This window comes from Colletotrichum orchidophilum (genome assembly GCF_001831195.1).
Source record: "Colletotrichum orchidophilum strain IMI 309357 chromosome Unknown Scaffold_11.1, whole genome shotgun sequence".
Lineage (NCBI taxonomy): Eukaryota > Fungi > Ascomycota > Sordariomycetes > Glomerellales > Glomerellaceae > Colletotrichum > Colletotrichum orchidophilum.
Window position 1 is genome coordinate 408,408 of NW_019172967.1, and position 27,009 is coordinate 435,416.

General features: G+C 54.2%; 10 protein-coding genes across 10 annotated transcripts; 5 read left to right on the forward strand and 5 right to left on the reverse strand.

The window, feature by feature from the left end:
* Positions 1 to 796: 796 nt before the first annotated feature.
* On the forward strand, positions 797 to 3,167 carry CORC01_02091 (uncharacterized protein; the record flags this gene model as incomplete). Its single annotated transcript, XM_022613743.1, has 3 exons — positions 797 to 836; positions 894 to 972; positions 1,043 to 3,167. The coding sequence occupies 3 exons, from the start codon at positions 797 to 799 to the stop codon at positions 3,165 to 3,167; spliced, it is 2,244 nt and encodes a 747-aa protein (XP_022479834.1).
* A 719-nt stretch (positions 3,168 to 3,886) lies between these two features.
* On the forward strand, positions 3,887 to 5,741 carry CORC01_02092 (major facilitator superfamily transporter; the record flags this gene model as incomplete). The annotated part of the gene is made up of 3 exons (XM_022613744.1): positions 3,887 to 4,269; positions 4,328 to 4,853; positions 4,902 to 5,741. 3 exons carry the CDS (start codon positions 3,887 to 3,889, stop codon positions 5,739 to 5,741), a joined length of 1,749 nt encoding a protein of 582 aa, XP_022479835.1.
* A 197-nt stretch (positions 5,742 to 5,938) lies between these two features.
* On the reverse strand, positions 5,939 to 6,742 carry CORC01_02093 (uncharacterized protein; the record flags this gene model as incomplete). Its single annotated transcript, XM_022613745.1, has 1 exon — positions 5,939 to 6,742. The coding sequence occupies one exon, from the start codon at positions 6,740 to 6,742 to the stop codon at positions 5,939 to 5,941; it is 804 nt and encodes a 267-aa protein (XP_022479836.1).
* A 4,400-nt stretch (positions 6,743 to 11,142) lies between these two features.
* On the reverse strand, positions 11,143 to 12,636 carry CORC01_02094 (uncharacterized protein; the record flags this gene model as incomplete). The annotated part of the gene is made up of 6 exons (XM_022613746.1): positions 11,143 to 11,758; positions 11,808 to 11,865; positions 11,950 to 12,054; positions 12,143 to 12,304; positions 12,374 to 12,392; positions 12,619 to 12,636. 6 exons carry the CDS (start codon positions 12,634 to 12,636, stop codon positions 11,143 to 11,145), a joined length of 978 nt encoding a protein of 325 aa, XP_022479837.1.
* Positions 12,637 to 15,521: 2,885 nt separating this feature from the next.
* CORC01_02095 (WSC domain-containing protein) lies at positions 15,522 to 17,478 on the reverse strand (the record flags this gene model as incomplete). Its single annotated transcript, XM_022613747.1, has 2 exons — positions 15,522 to 17,197; positions 17,253 to 17,478. 2 exons carry the CDS (start codon positions 17,476 to 17,478, stop codon positions 15,522 to 15,524), a joined length of 1,902 nt encoding a protein of 633 aa, XP_022479838.1.
* A 1,375-nt stretch (positions 17,479 to 18,853) lies between these two features.
* On the forward strand, positions 18,854 to 19,048 carry CORC01_02096 (uncharacterized protein; the record flags this gene model as incomplete). Its single annotated transcript, XM_022613748.1, has 1 exon — positions 18,854 to 19,048. One exon carries the CDS (start codon positions 18,854 to 18,856, stop codon positions 19,046 to 19,048), a length of 195 nt encoding a protein of 64 aa, XP_022479839.1.
* Positions 19,049 to 19,331: 283 nt separating this feature from the next.
* On the forward strand, positions 19,332 to 20,337 carry CORC01_02097 (uncharacterized protein; the record flags this gene model as incomplete). The annotated part of the gene is made up of 2 exons (XM_022613749.1): positions 19,332 to 19,706; positions 20,245 to 20,337. 2 exons carry the CDS (start codon positions 19,332 to 19,334, stop codon positions 20,335 to 20,337), a joined length of 468 nt encoding a protein of 155 aa, XP_022479840.1.
* A 183-nt stretch (positions 20,338 to 20,520) lies between these two features.
* CORC01_02098 (uncharacterized protein) lies at positions 20,521 to 20,790 on the forward strand (the record flags this gene model as incomplete). Its single annotated transcript, XM_022613750.1, has 1 exon — positions 20,521 to 20,790. The coding sequence occupies one exon, from the start codon at positions 20,521 to 20,523 to the stop codon at positions 20,788 to 20,790; it is 270 nt and encodes an 89-aa protein (XP_022479841.1).
* A 783-nt stretch (positions 20,791 to 21,573) lies between these two features.
* Positions 21,574 to 25,070, reverse strand: CORC01_02099 (eukaryotic translation initiation factor 3 subunit A; the record flags this gene model as incomplete). Its single annotated transcript, XM_022613751.1, has 3 exons — positions 21,574 to 24,588; positions 24,652 to 24,915; positions 25,068 to 25,070. The coding sequence occupies 3 exons, from the start codon at positions 25,068 to 25,070 to the stop codon at positions 21,574 to 21,576; spliced, it is 3,282 nt and encodes a 1,093-aa protein (XP_022479842.1).
* Positions 25,071 to 25,982: 912 nt separating this feature from the next.
* Positions 25,983 to 26,327, reverse strand: CORC01_02100 (uncharacterized protein; the record flags this gene model as incomplete). Its single annotated transcript, XM_022613752.1, has 1 exon — positions 25,983 to 26,327. A coding segment is annotated over one exon (345 nt), but the record flags the coding sequence as incomplete, so codon positions are not given.
* Between the last annotated feature and the right edge of the window lie 682 nt (positions 26,328 to 27,009).

Below are 27,009 nucleotides of genomic sequence, written 5' to 3' on the forward strand. Positions count from 1 at the left end.
GGACTTTTGATTCGGCGGAAGTCGTGTCAAGTTCATCCACCCAGTGATCGCTCATGCAAAACAAGCAACAGTTGAGCTGCAAAGCATCAAGCAGCCAAACATCCAAGGCCGAGTCCGAGCAACCCAGCTCATGACCAATGGTTTGCTGCTTCTGCAGCCGCAAGATGGTCTGCTACTGGGAGGTGCTTGGATCGCCCTGAGTTGCGAATCTAAGCTTCTTTGGATGAGGGAACGGAATCAGGTCGTTGATGACCTGACTTGACCTCAGCTGTGCCCACCTGTGCAATCAATGCAGCGATCCCACAAGGATCACCTGGTGGCCGCCGTGCTGATGCGGTAAATAGGGCTGCTTCCATCAGACACACTTCGTGGCGTGCCAAGAAAAGTGTTTATGTCGTAGGGTAGAGTCGAGACATGACATGCGACGTGTCGATAATGTGTTGAGCTTCTGTGCATTTGCATTTACTGCACGAGGAAGCCATAGCGACGGGCATTGAAAGCGAAAGGACGGGACCAGTAACATATTACATAATACCCGATATCGGATTAACATCTTTCCTCGCTCCCGAGCCAAGCCACAACTGTCCTCAGAGATAGGTACCTTACCCGACTGTCACCAGCCACCTCTTACTGCACGGGCCAGCGGGCTGCCAAAGGCGATGGTTGGCTGCTAGTAGGAGGCTGAGAGCTATCCGAACCCTGAGGCTGTCGATTCAGATCTGCTTTTCTGGTTGGAAACCCATGACACCACGTCAGCTCGCTCTCTGGCTCCAATTCTGAGGAGCAAGCCGACAATATGGTAGGGAAAGTCAGTGAGAGGGTTCTCCTTCGGGAGGGTAAGTGAATATGCAGCCTTTCAGCCTTCAGGGCAGCACGTTAACCGCGAATCGCAGGCCTGGAGAGGACCGACAATGGCATGAAGCAGACCAGCTGGCCGGATGTCACGCCGATTAATCAGAAGAACTACTACACGTACGTTTTGCCATTAGAATCCTCGGTGCTGCCTCCAATGCGGCGATGCTGACACCTCTCCATTCGGCAGGGACTACATGAAGCGCGATGACCAAATTCTCGCTTTGCGACTCCAAGGCGATGCCACTCGCGACAGAATTGTTCAAGCTGCTAAGGACAGAGATCGTGCTCTTGCGCAAAGTGGCCGCGCCGAAGTCCCTCTTGTCATACCCGAACTTCAACCTGATGAAGCACCTGCCGATGCGACCGCCGGCCTCGACCCCTCCAAGGTCATTGTCATTCATCCTGGTAGTCAGAACCTTCGAATTGGCTTCGCTAGCGACGCACTCCCGAAATCGATTCCCATGACACTTGCAACGAAGTTTCCTCAGACCGAGGCGGAGATGCATGAAGCACTTCCCCGCCGACATTTCGAAGCGAAGACACAAGACCAACAATATGGCGAGGAGTGGTCAAAGAAGTACACCAAAATGTGCAGCGACCTCAAGTTGGAGATGCGCGCAAACAAGCGCAAGGTTCTGCCCAATTCCAAGGAGCTAGTCTTGAACTACAACCGCAGGACCGAACCGGAGATCATCCAGACACACAACGACCCCCTGCAAATCGACTGGACCGACACCAACAACCTGGAAGATCCTAAATCATCGGCATCTTGTTTCATTGGGCATCAAGCGCAAAGAGTTCCAGATGATTCTCAACCAAAATTCAAGCTCTGGTGGCCTATCCAGCATGGACTCCTGAACGAAGATGAGTACCTGAATGCTGAACACCTGTTTGACGATTTCGAGACTCTACTCGACAAGGCTATCAGACAGGAGCTTGGTCTGACCAAGAACAGCACATGGAGACAGTACAGCTGCGTTTTTGTCATTCCCGACCTCTACGACAAGAAGTATGTGGAGCAGGTGCTCAGATCTTGCATGACATGGTTCGAGTTCAATCGGGTATGCTTTATTCAGGAAGGCATGGCTGCCACGTTCGGTGCGGGCTACACTCAGGCCTGCGTCGTCGATGTTGGGGCGCAAAAGACATCCATCACCTGCGTTGAAGACGGCCTCTGCGTGGAAGACTCTCGGATCAACTTGAAGTACGGTGGGTTCGACGTGACCGAGACCTTCGTCAAGATGCTGCTCTACGACAACTTCCCCTATCAAGACATCAATCTCATGAGGCGACATGACTTCCTACTAGCGGAGGAGCTCAAGATGAAACATTGCACGATGTCGCAAGCGGACATCTCTGTCCAGTTGTATCAATTCCATTTGCGAGCCCCAAACCAACCAACGCACAAGTACCAGTTCAAGACTTATGACGAGGTCATTCTAGCTCCCATGGGCTTCTATGATCCGGCCATCTTCGACAATAGCGCCAAGTTGAGAGGCCGGCGGAAGTTGCTTGACCGATCTTACAACGCCTACGACGTGGACATCCCAGATGATCCGACCTCCGCAGCACAGTTTGGAATCCTGGCCCTCGTCAAGCCATCATTAAACTCAACGCCTACCAATGGCTTCACCCAATCGCAGAACGATGTATCGACGCCAGTGAAGGAAAGGCTACAGCCATTTGACTTCCTGAAGCGGGGCGAGAACGGCATCAACGGCACTCCCTCTGGATCTAACGCTCCTTCACCGGCGCCGGAGGGTGTCAGCACGCCGGTGGCTGCCCCTTTCGTGTTTGGCGGAAGCAAGGAGGGCATCAACGGAGGAAGCCCAGCCCCCCCGGCGAGGAATGGCGGTACACCGGGCCCGAACGGCACTACCGCCCCACAGCCTCCCCCGGGCATGTTCGTTGACGCTTCTGCGCGCAGCGCCAAAGCCATCGCAATCGAACGCGACGGTGTTCTGCCGACCGCGCCGTTGGATCTTGCTATTCTGACCAGCATTTACAACGCAGCAAAGGGTGATGACAAGAAGCTGCGTGATTACCTGGGCAGTATCATGGTCATTGGAGGCGGTTCGAAGACACCCCAGTTTACTGTCGTGCTCGAGGAGAAACTCAAGGCACGGCGACCTGACCTTTTCGATCGCATTTTAGTCAGTCGAAGTGCCAGGGATATGGACGAGCAGGTTGTGACTTGGAAGGGGGCCAGCGTCTTTGCCAAACTCCCGGCCAACGACTCTTGGGTCACGCCTTTCGAGTTCGAACGGCTCGGTGCTCGCGTGCTGCACCACAAGGTGCTCTGGTCATGGTAGACTGAACGATGAGGATCGACGGCAAAACATTCTTAATGGAGGATGCGATTACGAGAAAGCAACGGAGTTGGGAAATGAACAACGACACTCAGGAACTGGCATTTATGGAGGCAAAAGTCGAAGGGAACGCCTAGCAGCCACTGGCGTTTGGCGTCAAAATATGAACGAAATACTCCCTCCTGGAGTTGACTTTGGAGTATTGTGAGAAATGTATCTAAGCAAGGCAAATCTGAGCCAATGACTCGGCTATCCCGAATCTTCGAGCTGAGTGAGCTTCAAACCTAAACATGCGTGCTTCCTGACCGGAATTATCAATGTCGGCGGCCCGAAGCCCGCACTGTCGTGGGTGTCCGGTCATGTCCGGTCGTGTACCTAATGGCATGGTCGTTGACAACCTTATCAAGTAGGAGCTTATGTAAGGCGGCTGGGCCGGAATTAGGAGCTGGGAGCTCAGGTCAATTCAGGTGTATGTATGATGCTTACCCGGCGTCCCGCACCGGCACTCACTACTTTACCTTACCGCAGCTACCCACCCACTCTAACTAACGTTTCTCCCTTGTGGTCAACAACAACAATCAACAAATAAAACCGCCCGACGTTCCTAGCATCTCCTCCGCCCGCCGCGAGATGTAAGCTTGGAACTGAACGGTGGTCTGCGGCAAACAACGAGAATCACCTCACTTGCTTGGCGAAACACCACGGCGCTCGACTTTCTCGCCATGGCGATTCTCTCCCGATACCTGCCCTTCTCCGAGGCGACTACAACGCTGCAAGCAGTGACATACCTCCTCGGCATCTCCCTCTTTTCTATTTCCTTCCTCGTCTTCCTCAACAGCAGCATATCCTTCGTTATTACCGACCTAATTGGCGTCAAGGATGGCGTTGGCGACATTGTCGGCACTCTCGGCTTCGTGGACGAGCTCGTTGCGCTCGTCGCATGTCCGATCTGGGGACTGGTCTCGGATCGGCTCGGTGTGAGATGGGTGGCCGTCATCGGGTATGCCGTCATCGGCGCAGCATTGCTTCTTTTCGTCCAGGCGAAGAATGTCTATCCGCAGCTACTCTTGGCGCGCATCTTCTTCGCTGTTGGCGCCACAGCGTCGTAAGTGACAACCAATAAGGTCAAGAATGGGCAGGATTTGCTAATTTTGTTTCTTCAGTGCCACCATGGTAACGGCCATCCTGCCTTCTCTGACGGATGATGGCGACAAGTCCGACAGCTCCGCCGACGCTACGAACAAGCCGACGCATAACCCACGAAACAGCGTAGCCATGTCCCTCGAATCCGACATGACCATCACCCCGGCGCGATTCCATGGTTTCGCTGGAGACGGACAAACGGCGACGGCGAGCGAGAGAGAGGAGGCAAAAGCCGGAAGGCCTTCGTCATTGGCGGGGTACGTCGGGCTGTTCACTGGATGCGGCGCGCTGGTTGCGCTTTCCTTGTTTCTCCCGCTCCCCGTACGATTCGGTGAGATCGATGGCATCACGCCTGCCGCGGCCGTCGCCGACAGCTTCTATGTGGTGGGCATTGTGGCGTTTGTGATCTCGGTGTTTGTCTTTTTTGGGTTGAGAAACCTCAAGGGCGAGGAGGGCAAGGGTTGGAGTGTACTGCTGGGTTTGAAGACGAACTCGGACTCGGAAGACGAGTCTGATGACACTGCGTCAGACCACCTGACGCGGCCGGTACGTTACTTCGTCAATCCCTCCGTAGAAGCCACTAACGTTCCACAGAAGGTCCTCCCATACTTCCGTCTCCTGCGCGACTCCGTGACTCTCGGTTTCACGGATTCTCAGATTGCTCTCGGATACTTGGGCGGTTTTGTGGCTCGCGCATCCACTGTTGCCATCTCGCTCTTCATCCCTCTTTACATCAACACGTACTACATCAGCAACGGCTTCTGCCAAGGTTCACCGCATGACCCCTCCCCAGAGCTGAAGAAGGAATGTCGCGCTGCCTATCTCCTTTCGTCCATCCTGACTGGCGTGGCTCAGTTGTTCGGCCTCTTCGCCGCGCCAGCGTTCGGATATTTCAACAAAAGACGCGGCCGTGTCAACTATCCCATCCTCCTCGCCACCGCTTTCGGGATTGTCGGCTATATTGCCCTGCCTCAGTTGCAAAGTCCAGAGTACAAAAACGTCGATGGCCGAGGCGGCAGTCCCGCCGTTTTCTTAATCGTGATTCTAATCGGCATCAGCCAGATTGGTGCTATTGTCTGCAGTCTCGGTTTCCTCGGCCGCGGCGTTCTGACTGCAGATGTCCCCAAATCGCAGGTCATCGACACGGTTGAAGACTCAGCAGAGGCCATGGAGACTTCCGCAGAGTCTGCACCTCTGCTCCAGCATAACGCCAGCGTTGATGCCGTGTCGCGAGTGCGGCTCAAGGGTTCCATCGCCGGCATGTACTCCTGGTTTGGAGGAGCAGCCATCTTGCTTCTTACCAAGCTAGGTGGCTTCCTGTTTGACGCGGTGTCGAACGGCGCGCCGTTCTACATGATGGCTTCCTTTAATGCCATCCTGTTCTTTGCCAGTCTGGGCATTGACGCTGTTCGTTTCTACAGGGACAAGCAGTGACGGTATGACTTACAACGAAATACACGCATTATTACCTTGATGTATCATTACTATGTCCGTGAATTGTCTATTAATCTAAAGAAAAATACTTTTGATATGCTCTTGTTTCCCGTCAGCGCAGTGACCTATCCCATTCTACTTACGTGAAAACTGCAAACCTCGTTTGTTTTCTTACGTTTCGACGAACCCGTGATGTTCTACTGTGCGGCGGGGTTCTTCGAGCCAGTGAATTCCGTTTGGGCTATGCCGGCATTGCGTCCTGTCTTTTGCTCCTCCACGATAGTCTCGAGGCCACCGGGCGCCAAGGCCTGAAACCTCACCCAGGGACGAGAGCGGCGTTTGGCCCGCATAATTCTGTTCCATCGCTCCGAAGATCTCTTGCGGCGCTCCGATTCAGTCAGGGGCTTCGGCGCAGTCAGTCTGGCGACACAGGGAAGTGCCCTATTCATTGTCGCTTTCAGTATTCTCTTGGCAAGGGGTGGTGGACGGAATCTGGTGTCGTAGCTCTCCCCGGAAGAAGAACTGCTCCAGCACCATTCGTCGGGCCGCATGATGTGCACAGGGACGCCCGGGGCCGTCGCCGACGCCCACTTCAAGGCCCTCGCTGTTGGTCCGAAGACGAAGTCGGCCGCGGTCTCGTTCGTCGGGCCCACGTCGTCGCCTATCCTCTGAGAGTCAGTAACACCGGACGACTCTAATTGTGAGCCTGACTTTGACTCTGACTTTGGCTCTGGCTTTGGCTCTGGGTTCCAATCCGGTTCAGCAAGGACCACCATCACGCGGCCCTCCACGCCGCAATCTGAGCACACAGAAGGCAACGGCGGCGGCGGCGGCTTGGTGCGTTTGATCTTGTTAGTCGCGCGGCATACCCAATGTTTGACGGCGGCTGATTTACCGGGCTTCTTGCCAGTCTCCTTACGAGCTGGGATGCAGATGGAGCATCTTTTCCTAACGGTCCAGGGACCCTTGGCCTCATCGCAGTTGTGAAGGTAGCGAGGCATGTTTTGGGAGGGCGGTTCGCTGACCAGGGGGAAGTCTACGTGAGTGTGTGTGTGTGGGTGTGCTGACGGTCAGTGAGTTGAGTATGTGCGAGAAGGATGACACCGCTTCGCCATTGATAGTATCTGCGGCTCTTGCAGATCTTAAAGTCGCTTCTCAGCGGTTTATGTCCAGTTGCGGACTGTGTTGTGGTCCAGGGTCACACGGTCATCGCATTGTCTTCTGTAACACGCTCAGCAAAGACGGTGAGAACATTTGCATTCTTGAATATTCGATGCAGTCCTTCTCTATTCTTGAAAAGAGCGCGGAGGGGGCCAGTCAGTTCAAGTCCTTTGTGCGAGGAAACAGGTGGTTCATTGTGGTTCTTAAGGCCTCTCACGAGAGTCGCGGTTTTGGGCCTCGGGGTCCATTGAAGCATTTGTGTTGGGCAGTCTCTTTCTTGCGACAGACCCAAATCGTTTATAGTAATGAATCAAGGCCTGTGTTGAAGTGCTGTTCTGCTGTAACGACTTGCTCATGTGGCGTTGCGGATTATGTACTTGGTAGCACTTTCCTCCTCTCATGTGCCATGTTTGGGGAATATAAACCACAGATATTGCATGATTGAAGAATAGATTAATGGAAACACGCTGCGGTGTTCTGTGCCTCTTGTACTTCAATAGCAAGCCTTATCCATCACTCGGGCTATATATAAAGAACAAGCCAGGCCCAAGGTCAAAATCGCCATGATAAAAGAGAATATAGTGTGTTCTGTCTAGAGTTCAGTCGTTTATGAGAGGAGCAAATAATACCTATATTTGTAGTGAAAGGTTCGCAGTTGAACTTGTATCCCGAGAAACTTATTGATCAATGTATCATGGAGCCCGAGTTCGAGATTGCCAGTAGCTTCTGGATTCTCTCGACTGATACTCAGGCCTACGTGATGTGGAAGGGTTTGCAACAACTGCAATTCTGATGAGTACCGTGGGTTTCATATAACTTAAAAGACGGCTGGATTTAACCAATGCGAATACGGCAGCACTATTGCTTCTTGTCTTTGGTGGCCTAGGGTCTGGCTGTGGGTTGGCCCGGATGCCAGTGCTATAACCATGGCTTACCTAGGCAACCCACGCTTTTGAACGTGGCTGACTTGACGCTTCCATCTGTGGGCTTGGGTTAAACTTTAATCTTGAGTTTCTGTCGCTGCCTTTGGTATCCTGCTTCTTGCGCTCGTAAACAAACGTCAGAAGAGCGTGGTTAAAATGGATATGCGCCATAATCCGGTGCCGAACTGTCGACAGCTCAAGCAACACGGCGTCTCCCGCACACAGGTGAAATTGGTCACTTCGTCATTTCATTGCGACCAAAGCAGACCTTTGGAGCGCTTCAACAGCGCCCTCAAGTCTCAATTTGTCTACATAACGGTATCAGCGAAAGTCTACAACAAGTTTTCAACTAAGGCCAGGTGCAGCAGCATTCATCCCCCTTCCCACGAGAACCAACATCATAGAGCCAACGCTCCCTGTCAGCCATCATCCTTCTCGAGTCTCAACAGAACACGATATGATAGAGCGGAAACCACGAGCATCACGCATCTCATCGTCGTCACGTCCAGGAAATTAAGGTCAAGTACTCGAGATTCGCTGGGGAATCGTCAACACCAAACCCCTTCAACCCATCATCACTGACAACCTTCCCCAAGTGTGATGAACTCTCCCAGCTCCGAGTGGAATGGGCATAGAGCGGAGAGGCCTAGAGCCCGCGACTTGGTTTCACCGGGTTGGCATAACTCACGTGGTATAGTTAAGATATAAACTTCAGGGTGACCAAAAAGTCAGAATAAATGTTCAGAAATCGCAACAACAAATCGCACGCATCGAAAAAAAGAAGGACCCGGTATTCCGAGTCCGGTTCCTTAATCCACTTCGCGCCGACGGCAATTCATGTCTTTGAAAGATAGTGTAGTTCCCAAGGGATTCAAAGTTGTCAAGACAAGCCGTTTTTTTGGGAATTTGGGTCCGTCACCGAGCGTGGCTTTTACGGCACGCGAGGAGTCGGAACATCGGATACATGAGTACTTTCCTCTATGCATAAACCCATTCAGTTCTGGTTGTGTTTTTGTGTTGGCAGCAGACATTATGATTGTGGTCAATGCCCGGAAACTTACTTGGATCGGAGCCGAAAATTGTTCCATATGGCGCCTTCGGGGGTTGAATGAGAATCGCTTGGCAATATATTCCAGGCCATGCTCCTGGGCCAGGGTTTGTACGTAAAGGCGGCGAGAGGCGGCGAGAATCACGATGTCAGTGTCAGCTTCGAGGACATTACAGGAATATCGGTGATGGCACGCTCCTCGCGTCCTCCGAGGCGGTCCCGTTGCCTGGCAGTACCTCAACTGGGTCGCTATATAAACTTTCGTCTTGGGCGTCTTTGGGTCTGTCTTCATATTGCAGCCATCGATCGGCCTTACTTTTCTTGGCTGCGACCCTCTTGGTAAGGTACCCAGGTCAGATACTGGGAACTCCAAAGTCCATCGTGTCTCCAGCAAATTCATCGCATCCGAGTCCTGGTCCGCAACATCCTCTAACTCTTCTCCTCTCCTTAGCTTGTCTTTTCTAGTAGCTTTCTCATTATAGAATGCAACACGGCCATGTAGTGTTGGACACTGGACACTGTTTATTATCAAAGATTGTTTCTTTGCTCTTGTTACCCAATCCAGCGGTAGATGATTTAGTGCAAAGGACGAGCTTGATGAATTGGGCCTGGTTATCGCGCCTAATGTTTCTGACAATAAGGCTGAGTGGGAAGTTTTAAGCTACACCGAGGATTATAAACTAAAGGCTTCCTTTGTTACATCCACCCGAAGAGACTTAAGAACGCAGTGGGTGTAATTTAGCGCCAGTTAACGTAGACTTTGTAAAAGCCTTGTGCTCTAATCTCGTGATGCTCTTATGCTCTTGGCGTTTGAAATTGTTTGCTTGTTACGATCTGCAATATATACAACATCACAATTTCTACAAGTTCTGTAATATCTATAACATCTGCAACATCTATAAAATCTGCAATATCTACAATGTCTACGAGCTTGCTGCCTTACTATACCGAGCGGCATACTCCCAGCGCATTTTGCACAGACTGTTCGACCCCTCGAAAAGTCAACTAGCAGTTCTTTACCCACCTTACTTCATTCAAGTACTATTTCTATACTCCATACATAGCTAGTCTATATCCGGAGCTTATCCCTTACAGAATATACGGCCACTAAGTTTTAGAAGAGTAAAGAGCTATGTATTAAAAAGAGCGTTGTTCTCGTCGCTGCTGAGCTGTTCTTTAGATCCTGCCGTAAGTAAGCCTTGTTCAAGGCGAAGACGGAGTCTCGCAAAACCGAGGTTGGTGCGTTGAACTAGTCTACCATGGTATCGGCACCGAGACTTATATAGAAAGACGTAGTCACCTCCCTCGCAAGAGATGAAGGCACATCCATCCAGGACGTCCATCTTTGACCTTTCGCAGTAACTCCGACCCAAGTGTCCAGACCACACTTCAATATGCCTCTCGTCATCAGAACGAGGCATCTGTGGAAATGTGATGTCGTGGAGCACTTCCACGATTTGGGAGGGCGCTCCTCCGTCTGGCCAAGTCTTCTCAATCTTTGCACATGTATGACCAAATGAGAAGCTTACCCATGATCTATATCCACATACATAAATCCGTCGACTAGCCTTTGGTAATCGAGATAGTGAGCTCTCATGCCCGTCAGTCGATTTGACTAGTCTAACAAAGGTCTTCGAGACATCCACACTTTAATACGTACTTGATCTTACACGCCGTGTCCAGTGAAGCACTGGCTCTGCTTCCCATAGGCTCAAGTCGTTGCCCTCTCTCTTCATCTGTTCCGTCAATGTCGCAGGGAAGCTACTGGACTGACGGTGGGCGGATGAGCGCGCGCCCTGAGATGATGCCGTTCGAAACTTAGGACATGCTAGCAGTTGATCAAGGGACGAGACCGCCAACAAATATGTAACGAATAATAGCAAGGAATTCCTCAAGTAACAACGCCTCGTCATCATATACCAAACCATCACATACCAAAAACATCTCAAAACCAACCATCAGTAGCACATGACAAGGGGAACATTTTACTCTCTTCTTTTAAAAAACCAATGCAAACGAGACCTTTTTGACTTTTTTGAACGATACCGTCCATGAGTACCTAGATGAAAAAAAGCCTTTCATTTATCGTGCAACGACTAGAAATCAGCCGGCCCAGTCCTCGGAAACCTTGACGCAACCAATCCTTCTGCAAATTTTCCCCGAAAACTGGTCCTTCCCTTCCGTTCTCCATCATTGACTAGAGCGGACATATGTGTCGGAGCACATCTCGGCCTATATGTGGGCGAATATAGGCGGCCTGTATGGGCATTTATTTGCCGAGGCTAGGGAACGCAGACTCGTCCTTGGTGTTGATCTGCGCACCCTGGGGGCGGCCGCCGCGGGGAGCACCACCGCGGGGAGCACCGCCACGGGCACCGTCGCCGCGTCCGCGACCGCCACGGTCACCACGGTCACCACCGCGGGCACCGCCACGGGGACCGCCACGGCCACCACGGGGGCCACCGGCACCGCCGCGGGAAGAGCGCTCAGGCTCGACGTAGCGCTGATCGATATCCAGAAGCTGCTTGGTCTTGCGCTCACGCTCGCGCTTGGTCTTGCCTCCGGTGCCGATCATGAAAGTGTCATCGGTTTCGCGGGTGACCTCCTTGGCGGAAGCCCACTCCTTCTTGAGCTTGGTGCCCTCGTTGGCCTCGCGGACCTTGGTGTTGCCCTCAATAGCGAGCTTCTTCTCGGCCAGCTGGGCGAGGTACTCGGTGTAGGAGACCTGCTTCTCCTCGGGCTCCTCGGGCTCGATGGGAGCGGCGGCCTCAGCCTCAGCGTCCTTAGCCTCAGCCTGGGCAATGGCCTCGCCGGCAACCTCGTCCTTACGCTCAGCCTCACCCTCGGTGGCGCCCCAAGACTGGGCAGCCTGCTTCTCGGAGCCGCTGCGACGAGTAAGTAAGGGAGTGCTATGGGTGAATCGGTTCAAATTACCTGGCGAGACCCTTAGACTGGCGGTCATCACGCTCACGGGGGAAGCGTCCACCGCGGCCTAGTTGTGTTGTTAGTACGCGATGAGGCCCAACTTCTCCATGCATGCGACGTTGAAGCATGCGGACGGCGGGACGTCACGAACCTCCACGGGCGCGGGCACCATAGCCGCCACGAGGGCCGCCTCTAGCAGGCTCGTCGGTGGTCTTGCCACGGTTGCGGTCGCTGCCAGCACCGCGGTCACGGAAGGCTGTGGGCGAGATGTCGTGTCAGCGGGCCATAGTCCAAAGCGGGGTCTGCATCCCCGAGGTCTGCAATTGATGATGGAGCAGACTCACCAGCCTCGTTGCCGGAGGCGTTGTTGCGACGGGCACCACCGGTATTGCCAGCGGGGGTACGGGCAGGGGCCTCGGGCTCGACGCCGCGCTTGGTAGAGCGCAGAGAGTTCTTCTCAACCGTCTTCACGGGCGCCTGAGGAGTGTCATCCTCGGCATCGTTGCCTGTTGTGGGAGGTTAGGGCATTGGCTCAGAGGGACGACTCGTGGGTTCGTTCATTCGAGGACTCATACCGAGGAGCTCGAACAGGTTCTATGTAGGTGACTTGTTAGTTTTCGTGTCTTTGAAGCCCATGGGGATGGCGGGAGCGAAGCCAAAATAAATAAATAAAGCAAAACAACAAGGAGGGAGACCGGAAAGGGCGATGACGAGGTCGATGAGGTCGACGCACAAACACGCAACGACTCAGTCGACAGGCGACGAGCAACGAAATAAAACGGAAAGCAGCATCGAGGACAGAGACAGAGGTTCAGCTTACCTTGCTTGCGACCGACATCTTGTCGCCTGGATTGTGGTGTACAATAGCGACCTAGTCTAGGATGATGATTGGGGTAAGAGACAAGGTTAGAACACCATGACCTGGCTGTGGTGGTGATGCTCAATGGGGGGGAATGGGACCAATTGGTGCCGGGACTGTGGTGATGTTACGGATGGGACCTGAGGTGAAGAAACTGCGCACGATGGGGCCACTGGGGTTCCGGGCGGGACAAATCACAGCGGCACACACCACACACACACACACACTGCACATACTGGCAAGAGGGAAGCGACGGAAGGCACAGAGCAAATTAGGTCGGCCAGCAAGGGCACGCTGGCGCATTTCACCCAATGGTAGCCCGGGGCTGGTCTCAGCACGGGCACTGCAAACGCTGAGAGCGCTGTAGGGAGACCGTCCTTTCAGCAAGGGCGGAGGGCTGTTTTGTTGTGAGATCATCGCTGCGTTCCCGGCTCGCTTAGCAATTCTTCCGACCTCCAATTTTGTGTGCCGTTCCTGCCATTTCAGTGTTCACAACCTGCCGTGTTTAGGGTTCTAGACGCGCCGGCCTTTTTTTCCCCTCACCTGTCTACTCTCTTACCTCACTTTTTGCCATTCGCGCCGCCGGAACCTTGGTTTACCTTGCTAGCTCCCGTCTCGACGGCCTCGGCCAATCTGAGGTCCCGGTTTCCGGTCCCGAATGTCTCCAGCATCACCCGACCCGGCCAAACTTCGCCCCAGCAGAACACAATTCTTAAGGTAGAGCAGAGAGCAGAGGACTGGTGCGAGGAAAACGAACAAGAATGAGGGGCGGGATCCTCGGCACATCGCACGTCCGTTTCTCATCTTGTGGCCAGCCGGCGCCCCCGGCTCCAAAACGGAAACCAAACCGAGCACCGAACTTTCTCGTCCGTATTCGCTGCCGCTGTCGCTGTCGCTGCCGCTGCCGCCAACAGTTCAACCGACATGAATGGTTCTCGAGAAGCATGGGCGGGGGATGTCAAGATGAGGGAGCTCGGTGCCCCTCTCTGCCCTGACCTCCAGCTCTTGAAACCCAGCTGTCGGTGTCGATGCACCACATACCGGACTCACCCGGCCGCGAGATGCGAGCCAAGCCTCCTCGGTGGCTACCCGATGCCGGTCAATGCCATCTGAGCGTAAAGCTCCACAAAGCTGGGGAAGACTGTGAACTCAATCCCCATCGAACATGTGGTCGACTCGAGCAACATCTCGCAAGCCTGCAGCTGCCATGCTAGGTCTCTCTCGTGCGACTGTTCTCTGTGCATATATCTCTGTCCTGTCTGACTCCATGTTTCTATGATTTCTGTGAAATATAGATGTATGCTTGGCGTGCAGTAATTCCAAGTTGTGTTACTCGTCGTGTAAGATGCCGCCCAACCTATCACTCCCGTTGTGGTGGTTCAACTATACCAAAGCTCCCGATGCAACTTGAAGTAAATTCTCCGGTCTCTGGTGGAAATACCTCAATATAGACCCCGAGAAAGGGTGTTATTATAGGGTTGACTAAGATATAAATCACACTTACAACCGCACATCTGAGCCTTGATCGCCAACCTGAGAGAGCACATAGAAACTTACAATTAACGCATTCATGTCCCCGTCATGCATGGCAACTGATTGGTTCAAGGTAGCTTCTCTCCGGTGTCGGGATGCGGTATCAACTGCGTTACTCGGTGTCAATATCGGTTGATATTCGCCTTTCGTATGGCTGACTCGGAATCCAATCGTGCCCCACCAATAATTTTTAGAAAGGAACATTTCGCTACGTCAACAATATAGGCTTCATTGTCCGTCCTCTTTGTGGTTACGAATCTTCTCACTACTGACTCTAGTTGTGCCCAAACCAAACTCCCCTGCCGAGCAATCGACGTTTTGCTCCCTACATGGGTTACATCGCCATGTCATATAATCCAGAAACGCGATTTCCTGCAATAGCAGGAGTAAATATGTACCTCCTCCACGCCCTTCCGGAATCGTCAAAAGGTGAGGGGAAAAAAAAAAAAAAAAAAAGGCCACACTCATCGCCGTAAGAGATAAAAGAACACGCGCTGACGCGCAATCAACTCGTGTGCAGTGCCAACACTGTGGATCGAACACAGGATCCCCGCATTACAAGTGCGATGCCTTACCACTTGGCCATGCTGGCGGCTATACGATGCATCGGCGAAGCCGCACGAGCCACTATGGAGCGCCAACACCTTCGCCCATACCCGTCGGCGTTCATGCTGCGATAGCACGACCCGGTGGTTATGAAAATGACTTTCTATCCCTCCCGCTTTTCAGCACACTCCCAATCTCTTTACTCCATTATCTTTATTCCTTCCAATCTGCTAGTTATCCAATGTTCAGTTTGAGACTACTTAAACTGCAGGGTCCCTACTGTCGTCCAGTTACCCATCTACTGGTATCACACTACCGACTGACTTCTGTTCTAAGAGTAAGACCTAGCTCTGCACTTGATCTATTAAGGACAACGGGGAGCCAGAGATGATCTCAATTTCCCACCAATCAATCTCCCGGAAATAAATTAAGCCAGCAGTCATGTTAGTCAAGAAATGATTGACGGGGATGATCCTCACCCCTCTGAACGGACTTACACGGCACAATATGCTACAACCACTTCTTTGGTTGTGACTAGTTGCTTACAGAGTTACTTTTATTTCAATCGCCAATGCCAAAAGCATCATGGACAAACTTGAGTATGAACAATGAGCCAAAGCCCGATTAAATTGAGAAAACTAGCCATTAAATACCGATATAGGTTCAACCGTCTAAAGAGTGTAAAGTCGCCGCCAATGCCTTTTTTTTTTTACGAAATGCAAACTCCCCATCTAAAACATCTACTCGTGTGCATCATCCTCAAGAGATCGTGCAAACTAAGACCCCTAGTAGCCGGTGCCGAAAGAGCCGCACTTACTAGCCGCGTAGGAGTTGCGGTTCTCGGAAAGGCAGTCGGTATACTGGACAGTGCACTTGTTGATGGCGACACTGAAGTTATCCGAGAAGAACCAGCGCTTGGCAAAGTCGGGAGCGCGAGCGTACACGGCGGCGTCGTCACGGCGACCGCGGCGATTGTTGTAGGTCTTGCAACCCTGGGCGTAGGTGTTCTGACACGCGTTGTACTGCTCCTTGCAGGCATCCTGGCAAACGCTGGGGACGCTGCCGCGGCCAAAGGACTTGCAGAGCTTGGTGTCGGCCTGAAGGTAGAACTTGAACTGGTTGCCGGCCTGAAAGTCCGCGGCGATGTCATTGCAGGTGACGATGGGGATCTCGATACCACCGACGGGGTTGCCGGGACCATATCCGAACCACCAGCTGGAAGGCTGCTTGCAGACGCCGGTAGGAGGGGGAGGCACAATTGTGGTAACCGGAGTAGACGTCGTGGTAGGCTTAGACGGGCAAGGGAAGGTAGACACGGAGGTGGTGCCGGGCTTGTAACCCTTGGGGGCCTTCTTAGCGAAGCAGTCCTTCTTGGAGCAGGATCCCTTGCCCTTGCAGGAGCTGGAGCAGTAGCTGCTGACATCGCTACACCAGGCCTTGAAGTCCATGCAGCTGGCGGAGCCGGGCCATCCAGCATTCTTCAGGCAGGCGCTGACCTGGAGCTTGCAGCTGTTGTGAGCCTTGGTACAGCTATCATTGTCGTCAAAGTCGGGGAGGTTCTTATTGCACCAGCTGCCGCAGCCGTACTCGCAAGTGGCGGGAGTCACAATGGTTGTGGTGCAGATAGCGGGAGCAGTGGTGGTGGGGATGGTTGTGGGAGGCTTAGAAGTGGTGACGGGAGGCCGAGAAGTAGTAGCAGGCGGGGTGGTGGTAGTGGAAGGAGGAGCCTGGGAAGAAACGGCTGTGGAGGTACCGGGAGCCTGAGTAGAGACGGTGGTTGAGGTGCTCAAAGTAGAGCTGGTGGAGGTGCTCAGAATAGAGCTGGTGGAGGTGCTCAGAGTAGAGCTGGTGGAGGTGGTCGGAGGGATGCTGATGGAAGGGACGCTGGCCGAAGTGCTGATGGAGAAAGTGGTGGAAGAAGACGAGACCGAGTTCACAGGAGGAACATAGCCGCAGGGCTCGAGGGACATGAGCTTGCTGGCGACGTAGATCTCCATGACGGCGGAGCCACCGCAGGTCTTTGTGCTGTCTCCGTTGCAAGGCTTGTTGCACTGGTCCATGGTGGTGGCGGTGGTGTAGTTGCCCATCACGACACCGCAGTAGCACTCGCCGCCGTACTCGACGCCGGCAAAGGCGTATCCCTCGCTGGCACAAGCGGAGAGACAGGTGGAGGGAGTCATGGTGGCAGAGTCAACAGAGTCCTGGCGCTCGGCGATGGTGCGGCCATGGTTGGTATCGTCGGTGTAGCAGCCAATGGATTGGTAGTCGTCGACGGTGGCACCACCAGAGGGGAACGTGGGATCTTGCCAGACGGAGAAAGCAGAGGGACCGCCGCAGGTCTCGGAGCTGTTGCCAGTGCACTTGTAGTTGCAAGTAGTCTCTTCAAGGACGGGGCTGTTGATGGTCGCGCTGCAGTAGCAGACACCGTAGTAGGTGAGACCGGCGTAGCGGTAACTATTACCTGTCGACGTGTTGGGGTTTTGAGTCAAAGATTAAGCATGGTCAGGATGACTTACCTTTGCAGGCGTCCACGCATGTCTCAATGGTCATGTTCTGCTGGTTGAGAGCAGAGCGGAAGTCGAGGGCATTCTCGCCTTGTGTGCCCTTCTCAGCGAAACATCCCTGGTAGGTGAAGGGCTGGAAGGCGTCGAGGCAAGGCGGCAACTCGGTGGTGGTCGCGGTGACCTGGTTAAAGAGGGTAGCAGCTGCGAGAGCAGCCACGGCTCGGATGATGGGAGCCATTGCAAACGATGGTGGGAATTAGTTATTAAAATGAGTGTAGTATCTCTTTGCCAGAAACGAGTGTGCAAGAGCGAGTGAATGCCTTCCCGGATTGGGTTGTGAGTGATGAGTAGGAGCAGAGACCGGGATGAGAGGCATCGAGGCCCATCATATATAGTGAAATTTGATCATATCGGGAGTCCACGATGGACGGACCGGCCAGCAGAGTCACAATCAGGGGAACAACGGGTGATGCGAATAGCGGCCGATGGAGTGGTGTCAGGTCCAACGGGGCAGAGCGCCATGACTAGAGCGTTAGTGTGATATCTAGAGGAAAGCATGGAAGATATCCAACGCGGACGGTCTCTTGGCAGGCATTGTATGGAACTGTTGGTTCGCAGATACGTCTTTCACGGAAGCCACGGTGAGGGGATGGTCACATCGAGCCAGTGGTGCCAGGTCCTGACGAGCTAGAACCTAGTAGGCAAGGTGACAGAGCTGGGCGCCGCCGCGAGGGGAAGATGGATACAAGTTTAAACAGCAACGTTAGGGGGCGGCGGTCGATGTGTCCTCACCTGCGCCAGTAGTCAGCTTTGCGGATCCAAGTCGGCGAATGCCATGCTTCTTTGGGGCAAGAGGCAAGGGCCGAGAAGCTCTCACGTTGGATTACCCGCCCAGTTGGGGCCGGACAGGTGCAAAAGGACAAAGTCCAGGAGTCCGAGCAAAGGTAACGCATGCCAGGAGAGGATTAGAGTTGGATAGTGAAGGAAGAGGCCATGCCCCATTTGGATGATCTGGGTCGGCGGGAGTCGTCGGATGACGGTGGGAGGTTGCAGTTTCCAGGCTAAAACACACAAGGACTACTACTCCGTAAAAAGACTTGCAAGGAAGGAAACAAAACAAAAGCCGGGCGGACCAGGCAGGAACCAGGGTGCGTCCGAATCGGGCAAGATGGCGGCCCCACACACGGAGCAAGCGCTTAGTCTCATTTGTTGAAGCAGAGGTTAAGCTCAGTCGACCCCAGTCCATCCCGTCCATCAGCACTGCAGCAGCAGGCAAACAGGGGCTTCAAAGTCTGTTCCTGCATTAGACCACTTTCTCCTCGACTGCCAATCTCATCTCGCCCTCTTTCTGTCGCTGTCTCTCCGTCTCTCCGTCTCCCAAGCATTTCACCTTCACCTTTCCATCCGGCGCCTCCCAACAGTGCCCTAAACAGGCGTGACCTGGCCAGCTTTCCCAGTCTAGCTTGCTGTCAGATTCAGTCTCCTTGGAATCAACTTCTCCAAACAAACGTTAGCCACCGTAGTAGAACGTGGCTTCAGGATATGGCTTACCTTTTTACACAATATGAATCAGGGGTAAAAAGCTTTTGCTAAGAATATCTTTTTGTCATTCAATGGCTTCCAAGAACGACCAGCTTAACGACCAGCAGCCTCTATCGTCGACCGGTCTTCTTGTCCTCACCACAAAGATACTTGGCAGGGGCACTGACTCGGGCCGGGACCTCTCCCCTTCTCTTCTCGCCTCTGTGCCCCAGCGTCATCCTCATTTCCAACTGACGGCCGTGGAGTCGTGGACTGGACCCTCTTAATAGCGCAAACTTCACAGTAGACCGGTCGACCTGTCAGGATTCGCACAGTCGCTCGCTGGGCGGTTGCGCCCCCTCTCAACTATGCATAATGCAGTGCGGTTACAATATTGGAGTCTACCCCGGTGGACTGGAGATACCGACTAGGGCCATGATAGGATTTTCCGTCGTTTTTCCCTTACTGCCGTTAATAACAATTCAGCCACTGGCGCGGTCTCAGAGCACAGGGCAATTGCTGCAGGGCCTCGCAACATGCACCTGCTCAGACAAAAAAAATTGAACCTCGATGCAACGTTTCCGGCTACTACACGAGAAAAGCAGAACCTCGGACGAAGACCCCGAGATGTGCGTTTGCGTCCGCCAGCGCAAACCTCATGTTCCGTCCTTCGTATCTCTTCTCCCTTCCAAGGTCTCGGGTCTACTGCGTCGGTACGAACAACGGACTGGATCGCGGACAATTCAGCGGTCGATCGTGTGCGGGGTGGTCTTGAACCGATATGGTGATGCTAGAGAACCGCCGACCCAGGTCCAGGGCACTCCCGCCAGCAAGCAGGGGTCAGCTGCCTCCTCTACCTTACTCGACTTGCCCACCGCTAGCAAGGATGTCAGGCCTGTCAACCTAATCCGCGCGATAAACAAGACACAGACCTCTCAACTGCAGGTGAGCACAGCTGGACCATCAAATGCAGAGTCACAATGGGATACGAGATAGCAGCGAGTCCAAAGTGGAAGCATCACATCAGCAGTTTTCCCAACGACCGTAGCATGCTACCATTACCTTCTGTCAACAACTTACTGTTGGGCCATAGTGTTCGAATTCGGTATGGTCTATGTTATTGTTCCTGTTCCTGCCCATCCCTCTGCTCAGCAGCCATGATCTCCGCTGTAGGGCCAGGAATCTTTACGGCGCAGAGATGGGGTGTAAGCTCATTGTTACCGTTCAGCTTCACACTTCACGAAAAACAACCAAAGTATGTGGACTTTTTAGTGCAAGCGGCCGAGAAAAGTAACAAATCGTCTAAACCAACAGCTCGGCCTTTCAAAACGGACGGACCATTGCTGCGGTTCCGGCTTTTTAAGCGGGCGACTGATTGGCAACGCAATACAGGGCTTTCCCGAGGGAACGGCTTCCTTGTTGTAATCAATAAGCTTATTGAAAACCCTCTTCGCAGCTCATGCAAAACAAAATTGTGGGACAGTGGGAGGGTAGAGCTGCGCCCCATTCTCCCGTCGACGGCGCCGGCCCAAATGCCAATGCGACTGGACCATGCACACCTGAGAACATGGGCTGACAAACTCCCCCTTTCCCAAGGGAAGCTAAGGTAGAAAGCTAGGTTTAGTCTCCTGGAGCCCGACCGCCCATCAACTGAGGATAATGGTTGCTCGGTGAAAAATCCGGGTCCGACGACGCCCAGCAAAACGGCTTCTTCTTGGAGACTTCGACAACTCTGGTCGTAGCCGGCGCCACACCGTATATGCCAAGGCCAAACTTCGGCTCTCGGTATCGTCTTCGGGCTTGGTCTAAATCCTGTTATGGCTTCTCACCAAGTTACTCCACAGGCTTTGACCGGCGAGATCTTCAACTCCACCTTGGGGGCAAAGCTGAACCTCGTATCGACGGGAGACCGAACGGTTCAGCTCAGGGAAACCCGAGGGGGCCGCTCTGTGGATCTGCCTGCCAGAATCCTCCGAGATCTATTCGATGTGGGTGCGGTGTCCGGCACAGATACTTCGCCTGTCCCTAAGCAAAAAGGTAAGGTCAATCGATTTCCCTTAACGAGGAGGAGAGGAGGCTCATCGTAGATCGTCGGGATCGCCCTATCGCCTACCACCCCGAGCGGATTTGGGGCCTGGATTTCCGTGGACCAACTCAAGTTCTGGACTCGATCCACTCGTCTAACTTTGAAAATTTTCCTGTTTTTCCTGCTTGATCCCGTCACACCTTTTGCCGCCTGACCTTCGAGGACCTATTTATAAAATTATTTTTCCACCCATGTGTCGTAGCTTTTTTTTTCGAGCAAGCAAAACATTCACAAACCCTAAAGGCCGGGATTTTGTTCCGTCTTATTAGAGCTGGATTCTGCTGAATGCTCATTGAAAGCTAAGAAGAGACATGTAAGAGAGATCTACGAGATATTTACCAGGCAATGACCATATCAAAGAGCTCCTTACCTTGCCACCTGAATCATGCCGTGTCACATATTCAGACGATGTGTAAAAGTGCAAAAATAATTGAATTCCAGCCAGGAGCTATGCCAAAAAAAGTCATTTCACATTTCACCCCCGTCCTGATCGACGATTAAAGGCTATCTGTTACTTCCATTCTAGCGTCCCCCCTCTGTAAGGAGGGATAGACCATCCTCTGGGGGGGCTTCTAGAGTTACATCCTTTTTAAAACAACTTCCTGCCTAACCTAGAACGCCGATGCAGACTTGCAGTAACCACTTCTTCCGTCTCCCCTCTCCCCCACATTTTTCGTCTTCCGTCCATCAAAAGAGACCCTGGCCATGGTGTCTTCAAAGAGATGTTTAGGCCTTGTCGCGGAGGTGACGGGGAACCCACTTGCCAGGGGCACCGGAAGCCTTGAGGGGCTCCGCCGGCGTGGCAGGCGAAGCGGTCCGGTCGGGGCGGCCGTTCTCACGATCGTCACGTCCAGAGCCTCCACGGTTGAGGGGAGCACCGCCGCCAGCGCGGGGGGGCGGGGGCGCACTATCGGATGAGGCACCACCACCGCCGGCGGCCTTGGCGGCCTCACGCTCACGCCAGCTGGGCTTGTTGCCGGCGAGTGCGAGACGAGGCGGGCCACCGGCACTGGGGCGGTCGGCAGGGTCTGAACGTTCAGAAGGACGCTCGTAACGCTCAGAACGCTCAGGGCGCTCAGAACGTTCGGGGCGCTCGGAACGCTCCAGACCACGGGACGGGGGAGCGCGGGCAGGGGGCGCAGAGTCGGCATTGGCGGGGGAGGTGGACTTGGCCGCCGCCTCGCGCTCGCGCCACTTGCCGGCGCCGGGCAGGTTGAGCGGGCGACGACCCTCGGGAACGGTGTCGCTGCCACGCTCGGGACCGCGGGAAGGCGGTGCCGCTCGCTGAGACTCTCTCTCGGCCTTGCGACGGGCCAGGGCCTCCTCCTCGCGTCTCGCCTGGAGGGCGGCCTTCTCCAGACCCTCCTGGCGCTCCTGCTCGCGCTGCTCCTTGAGGCGCTGCATCTCGGCTCTCTTGGCCTCGGCACGTCTTTCCTGCTCCTCCTTCTCCCTGGCGGCACGCTCCTCGGCCTCGCGCAGAACTCTTTCTTGCTCCTCGCGCTCACGCTTCTCGCGGAGCTTGCGGTCGCGGTACTCCTTCTTGCGAGCGGCGATCTGCTTCTCCAGCTCCCGCTCTGCGTCTCTGCGGCGCTTCTCGAACTCGTCGCGGCGGCGCTCGTGGAGGTTGGAGCGGAAGGACTCGTACTCAGGCATCAGGCGGGTGAGGCGGTGCTTCAACTCGACGCTCTCCTTGTGCTTGATCTCTGCCTCCTTCAGTGTCTGGGCCTTGACGGCCTCGTAGGTCGCTCGGTCCTGTTCCGTCTGCTTCTTGTAGTCCTCGGGCAGCTTCTTGGCCTCTTCCTTTCTGAAGGCACGCTCCAAGTGATCGATACGCTTCCAGACGATGCGGAGCTTCTCGGTGACATCGTTCTTCTCACGTTTAAGCTGCTCGAGCTTGATAGCATGAATGGCACTGGAGTCAAGGTTCTCCAAGTTGTCCATATCGATATCGATCGTCTTGTTACCGATCTTGAGGTCGGCGATCTGCTTCTTCAGTTCCTCCTTGCGGACGCGGTCACGCTCGGCCTTCATACGCTTCTCCTCACGCTCCTTCTGCTCAGCAGCGAGGCGCTTGTCCTCCGCCTCCTGGAGCAGCTGCTCACGAAGACGCTTCTGGCGGGCATTCTCTCTCTCCTTACGAGCCTGCGCCTCAGAAGCCTCCTCCTTGCGCTTGTGAATGACCTCCTTCCTTGCGAGGATGGCGTAGTGCTCCTGTTCAGCACCAGCACGGGCACGCTCCAGAGCGGCTTCTCTGGCGGCCACGAGAGACTGGTTGTAGGTAGGGTCAATGTAGAAGCAGGTAGTGTGGAGAGACTTGACGAGGCGGGTAAGTTGGGAGCGAACAATCTCAGAAGGGGTGCTCTGAAGACGCTGGACAGAGCTGCCGTCAGCCTCAGCTGAGCCGGCAGAAGATCCAGCATGGGCAGCCTTGGCGGAAGAGAAGACGTCGTTGTCGAAGCTGAGGACGCCGGTGGCGTGATCCATGCGGATGGCCAAGTCACCCTTCTTGTTGCCGTTCATGATGAACTTCTCGATGGTACCGCGAGTAACCTGGAAGGGTTCGGGGAACTGAGCAAGCTTCTCAACGAAGGCCAAATCAACAGTCTCGTACACCTGGGACAGTTGCTGGAAGAGTCTAGTGAGAATGACCTGCTGCAGGGGCAGGATGTACTTCTCCATCTCGGCATCGTCTCCGATCTTGGTAAGAATAGGGGAGATCTTCTGGCAAATGGAGAGGGGGTGGAAGTCGACTTCAAGGATGTTGTAGAGATCGCGGATCTCCGGGCGAGCGCGCTTCAGCATCTGCTTGGCAAGAGCATCGCGGAAGAGGCCAGCACGGGTAGGGGCCTGACCCATGCCGAGCAGGTGAGTGAGGCGGGCGTTCTTGTTCTTCCGAGACTCATCGAAGTCAACCATGGCACCGCGGGAGCGAGTGGTGCTGATGACGGGGATGGCGAGAGCAGACAACAGCACAAAGGAAGCGGCCTTCTGAAGGTCGTTCTCGGTGGCTGGAGGGTTGTCGGCCTTCTTGCCCTGTCCGCTGGCAACGACAGCGGCGGACTGGCGGAGAAGGGTGTAGTATCTGGACCAAGCGGCGGCGTGGAAAAGGTAGTTCTCGCCGACAAGGAAGATACGAGTGAGCTTCTCGTAGTAGTTGGCCATCATAACGTTCTTGGGAGGGCGCTTGCTGAGGTTGAGAAGGGTGTGGATGTCCTCGACGGAGCGGAAGGCCTCCTGCCAGAGCTCCAACTCGACGGCGACGTTGAGCTGCTGAAAACGGGTCTCCAAGTGGCGCTGCAGGGTGTCGGGGTCGCTGAGGTTGATGGCGTGCATCTGCGCGGAGTACTTGGCGGCAGTCTGGACATGGTTGCGGAGCAGCTCGCAGAGTCTGCGGAACTCGGTCTTTCGGGTGTACTTCAGGCAGAAGTCGAAGGCCTGCATGGCAGTGCTCTGGTAAAGGATCTCAAGACGGGCATTGTTGCGGAGGATGTCGAGTACGGTGCGGTAGGCCTCCCAGAGGAACTTGAGCCAAGGGGTGACGATGGCACGATCGGTGCGGTCGCGGGACTGCTCGCCGGAGACGGTAGCAAGGAGGATGGACTCGGGTGTTTCGCTAGCCTCCAGGTCGTCGACGTTAGTGGTGGAGGTATTGGCCTCGATGCTGGACTGGACCTCGTCGGCCTTGGCCTGGGCAACGGTGACCTTGTCGGCGGCGAGCTCGATGAACTTCTTAAGAACCAGCTGCGTATATCCCTATTAGCAACGGTTGCCCTGACCGGTGTCTAGGGCGACGAGACGGCCTACCTCGATGGTGCCGATGTTGGTGTTCTGGCTAATGTTCTTGTACTGGTACAGGGCATCCTTGGCCAGCTTCCCCTTCTTCTGTTCGACGGAAAGCTCGACCAACAGGAGCATCACCGGCTCCAGCGACGCGATGGGAACATTTCGGCTTCTCTTCGAGGTGATATGCTCGTGGAGGAGGGTGAGGGCGGCCGGAACTTGGTTGACGCCGATGAGCTCGTGGGCCCGCTTGAGGACGTTCTCAGGCTTTTGGTGAGGTGGAGGAGGCTATAGCTCATTGTTAGTACCTATGTTTGACGACGGTAGCAAGCAAGATGACGCCCCGTGACAGCAAGGTCGGAGAGGGGTAGCGTTGAAGCCAAGTGGGAAATTTTTGGGCAGGCGGGCCAGAGGGTGGGAAAGCAAATGGAGGGACTCACCATGATGGGCAACCTCCTCTGCGGGAAAATACTATTCTCGAGAGGGTCTCTGATGTGAGAAGTTGCAGCGCAAGCCTTTTCGTGCGAGCGGGATATTGACTTGGCTGTCGCTCGGTGCGTTGGCGTTGATGCTATACACAGCAAAGACGAATTTTTCAATTTCGTGTGTGGCCGCTATGCGAGTCCTGAGGGGCTCCCGACGTCCGTGCGTAACTGGGAGACGAACATCACGTGATATAAGATTATGTCAGCCGAGGCTGACTGATCTGAAGGATTCCTACGAATGTCTGCACCTTCCTTATTGCAGGTGTCGCAAGATTCTCAGTTGGGGGCAAAATGCATTTGAGGTCAAATGATTGATCCGATTTAGTGAGGGGAACGAAGTCGCCGATTATGCTGACGAGACGATGTCCAATTCGAGTGAACATTGCGCTTGCCGTTGCGCTAAATCTCCTTGAAACCTTCCTCCCTTCACTTCACTTGATAGGCTCCATTCGTGACTGTCAGATCGACTTGCCAGCCTTGTTGGTTTCCAGTCCAAAGCCTCCCCAAACTTACTTTAAATCCGGATATGGTCGGGGGCATATTCCCGTTGTTCTCCACCGAGACCGAGGCAGACGGTGACTTCACACACTTTTTTCGGTAGAGCGGGAAGATCGAGAATCACCGATCTGGATCCGAATCTCCTCCTCACCTCCAATCTACAGGGGACATGTACAAAGTTGTACATCATTTCACGGATAGGGCTACATTGTATTCCGACTTTCCCGGACATGTTTATGACTTGTAAATGTGCCGGTACTCGGGTGAGCTGGTAAAGAATTCGCGTTGAATAACACTAGAAAAGGACCGATGTGAAATCGGCACATCTCGTAGGCATGTTCCCAATATAGAGCATGACGCCGTAGCCATCCCTCACGAGCATATTCTTTCAGCTAGCCCCTCGGCAGCTCTCTGTCCTTTGTCTAGCCGAGAGCGAGTGGTCGTCAGCCCAGCCGAAAGCGTCATGAGTGAGAGTTCGATAGCACGTCTCGATGCTAAAGCAAAAATTCGTTGACACCTTGCCATACATACGACAGTCCTCGCGAATATTTCGTGACATCTATTGGCTTCGGCAGCGAGGCGAGCCGGATACAGAGTGCCGGATGATATATAGCAGACTTCTGCCAGAGTCGGCAGTGCAGAGTCAAAGTCTGATCGAGATGCCGGGTCTAGGTACGGGGTATGTAAGTTGTGTACGGGGAGGGGAATGGGAAGGAAGAAGGGTGGCGTTAGGTTTGCCACATCCCATGATGCCCAACATCCGCAGCTCGTTCATCGTCATCAACACCACATGCTGCGACTTGGGTGCCGTCGCCGTGTCGCGTTTCGTGCTCGTCGTCATGACTGTATCCGTGTTCCATGGGCGCAATCGGGGTGCGGGTCAAGTTAGTAGGGGGAAACCCAAATGTGGGAGATTGCCCGCTCCGACCAATTTCAACCAATCCCGCCAATGCTTGTCGACACCAGATGGGTCCGTGCGGAGCTTCGCTTCTTTAAAATTTCCCTCTGTCTTGCGAGGCGACTGGAACCTCAGCGAACACCCCCGCCGGCTCACCCACCCTTGCCGGCCCGTCCGCTCTCCAATCCTGTGCCATTTGAGTGCTGACTAAGACACATTGGTGGATGTACCATCGACAGCTTGGGTGTCGGGACACACTGTCAGGTAAGGTAAGGTACCACACTCCACTCCACTGAGGAGGGTGCGGCCATTAGCGACACAAACACACCTGCAGCACAGCAGTACTGCAGCAATGCAGCAGCAATGCAGCTTGCATCCTGTACAAATGCACAAACACGCACTCAACCCGGCAGCAGCTGGCAAGCACTCTCGCTTCGCTACCTTATGCTTCATAATCCGCGCGCGGTCCAGCAGCAGATGCAATGCGGCTCGGTACCCTGG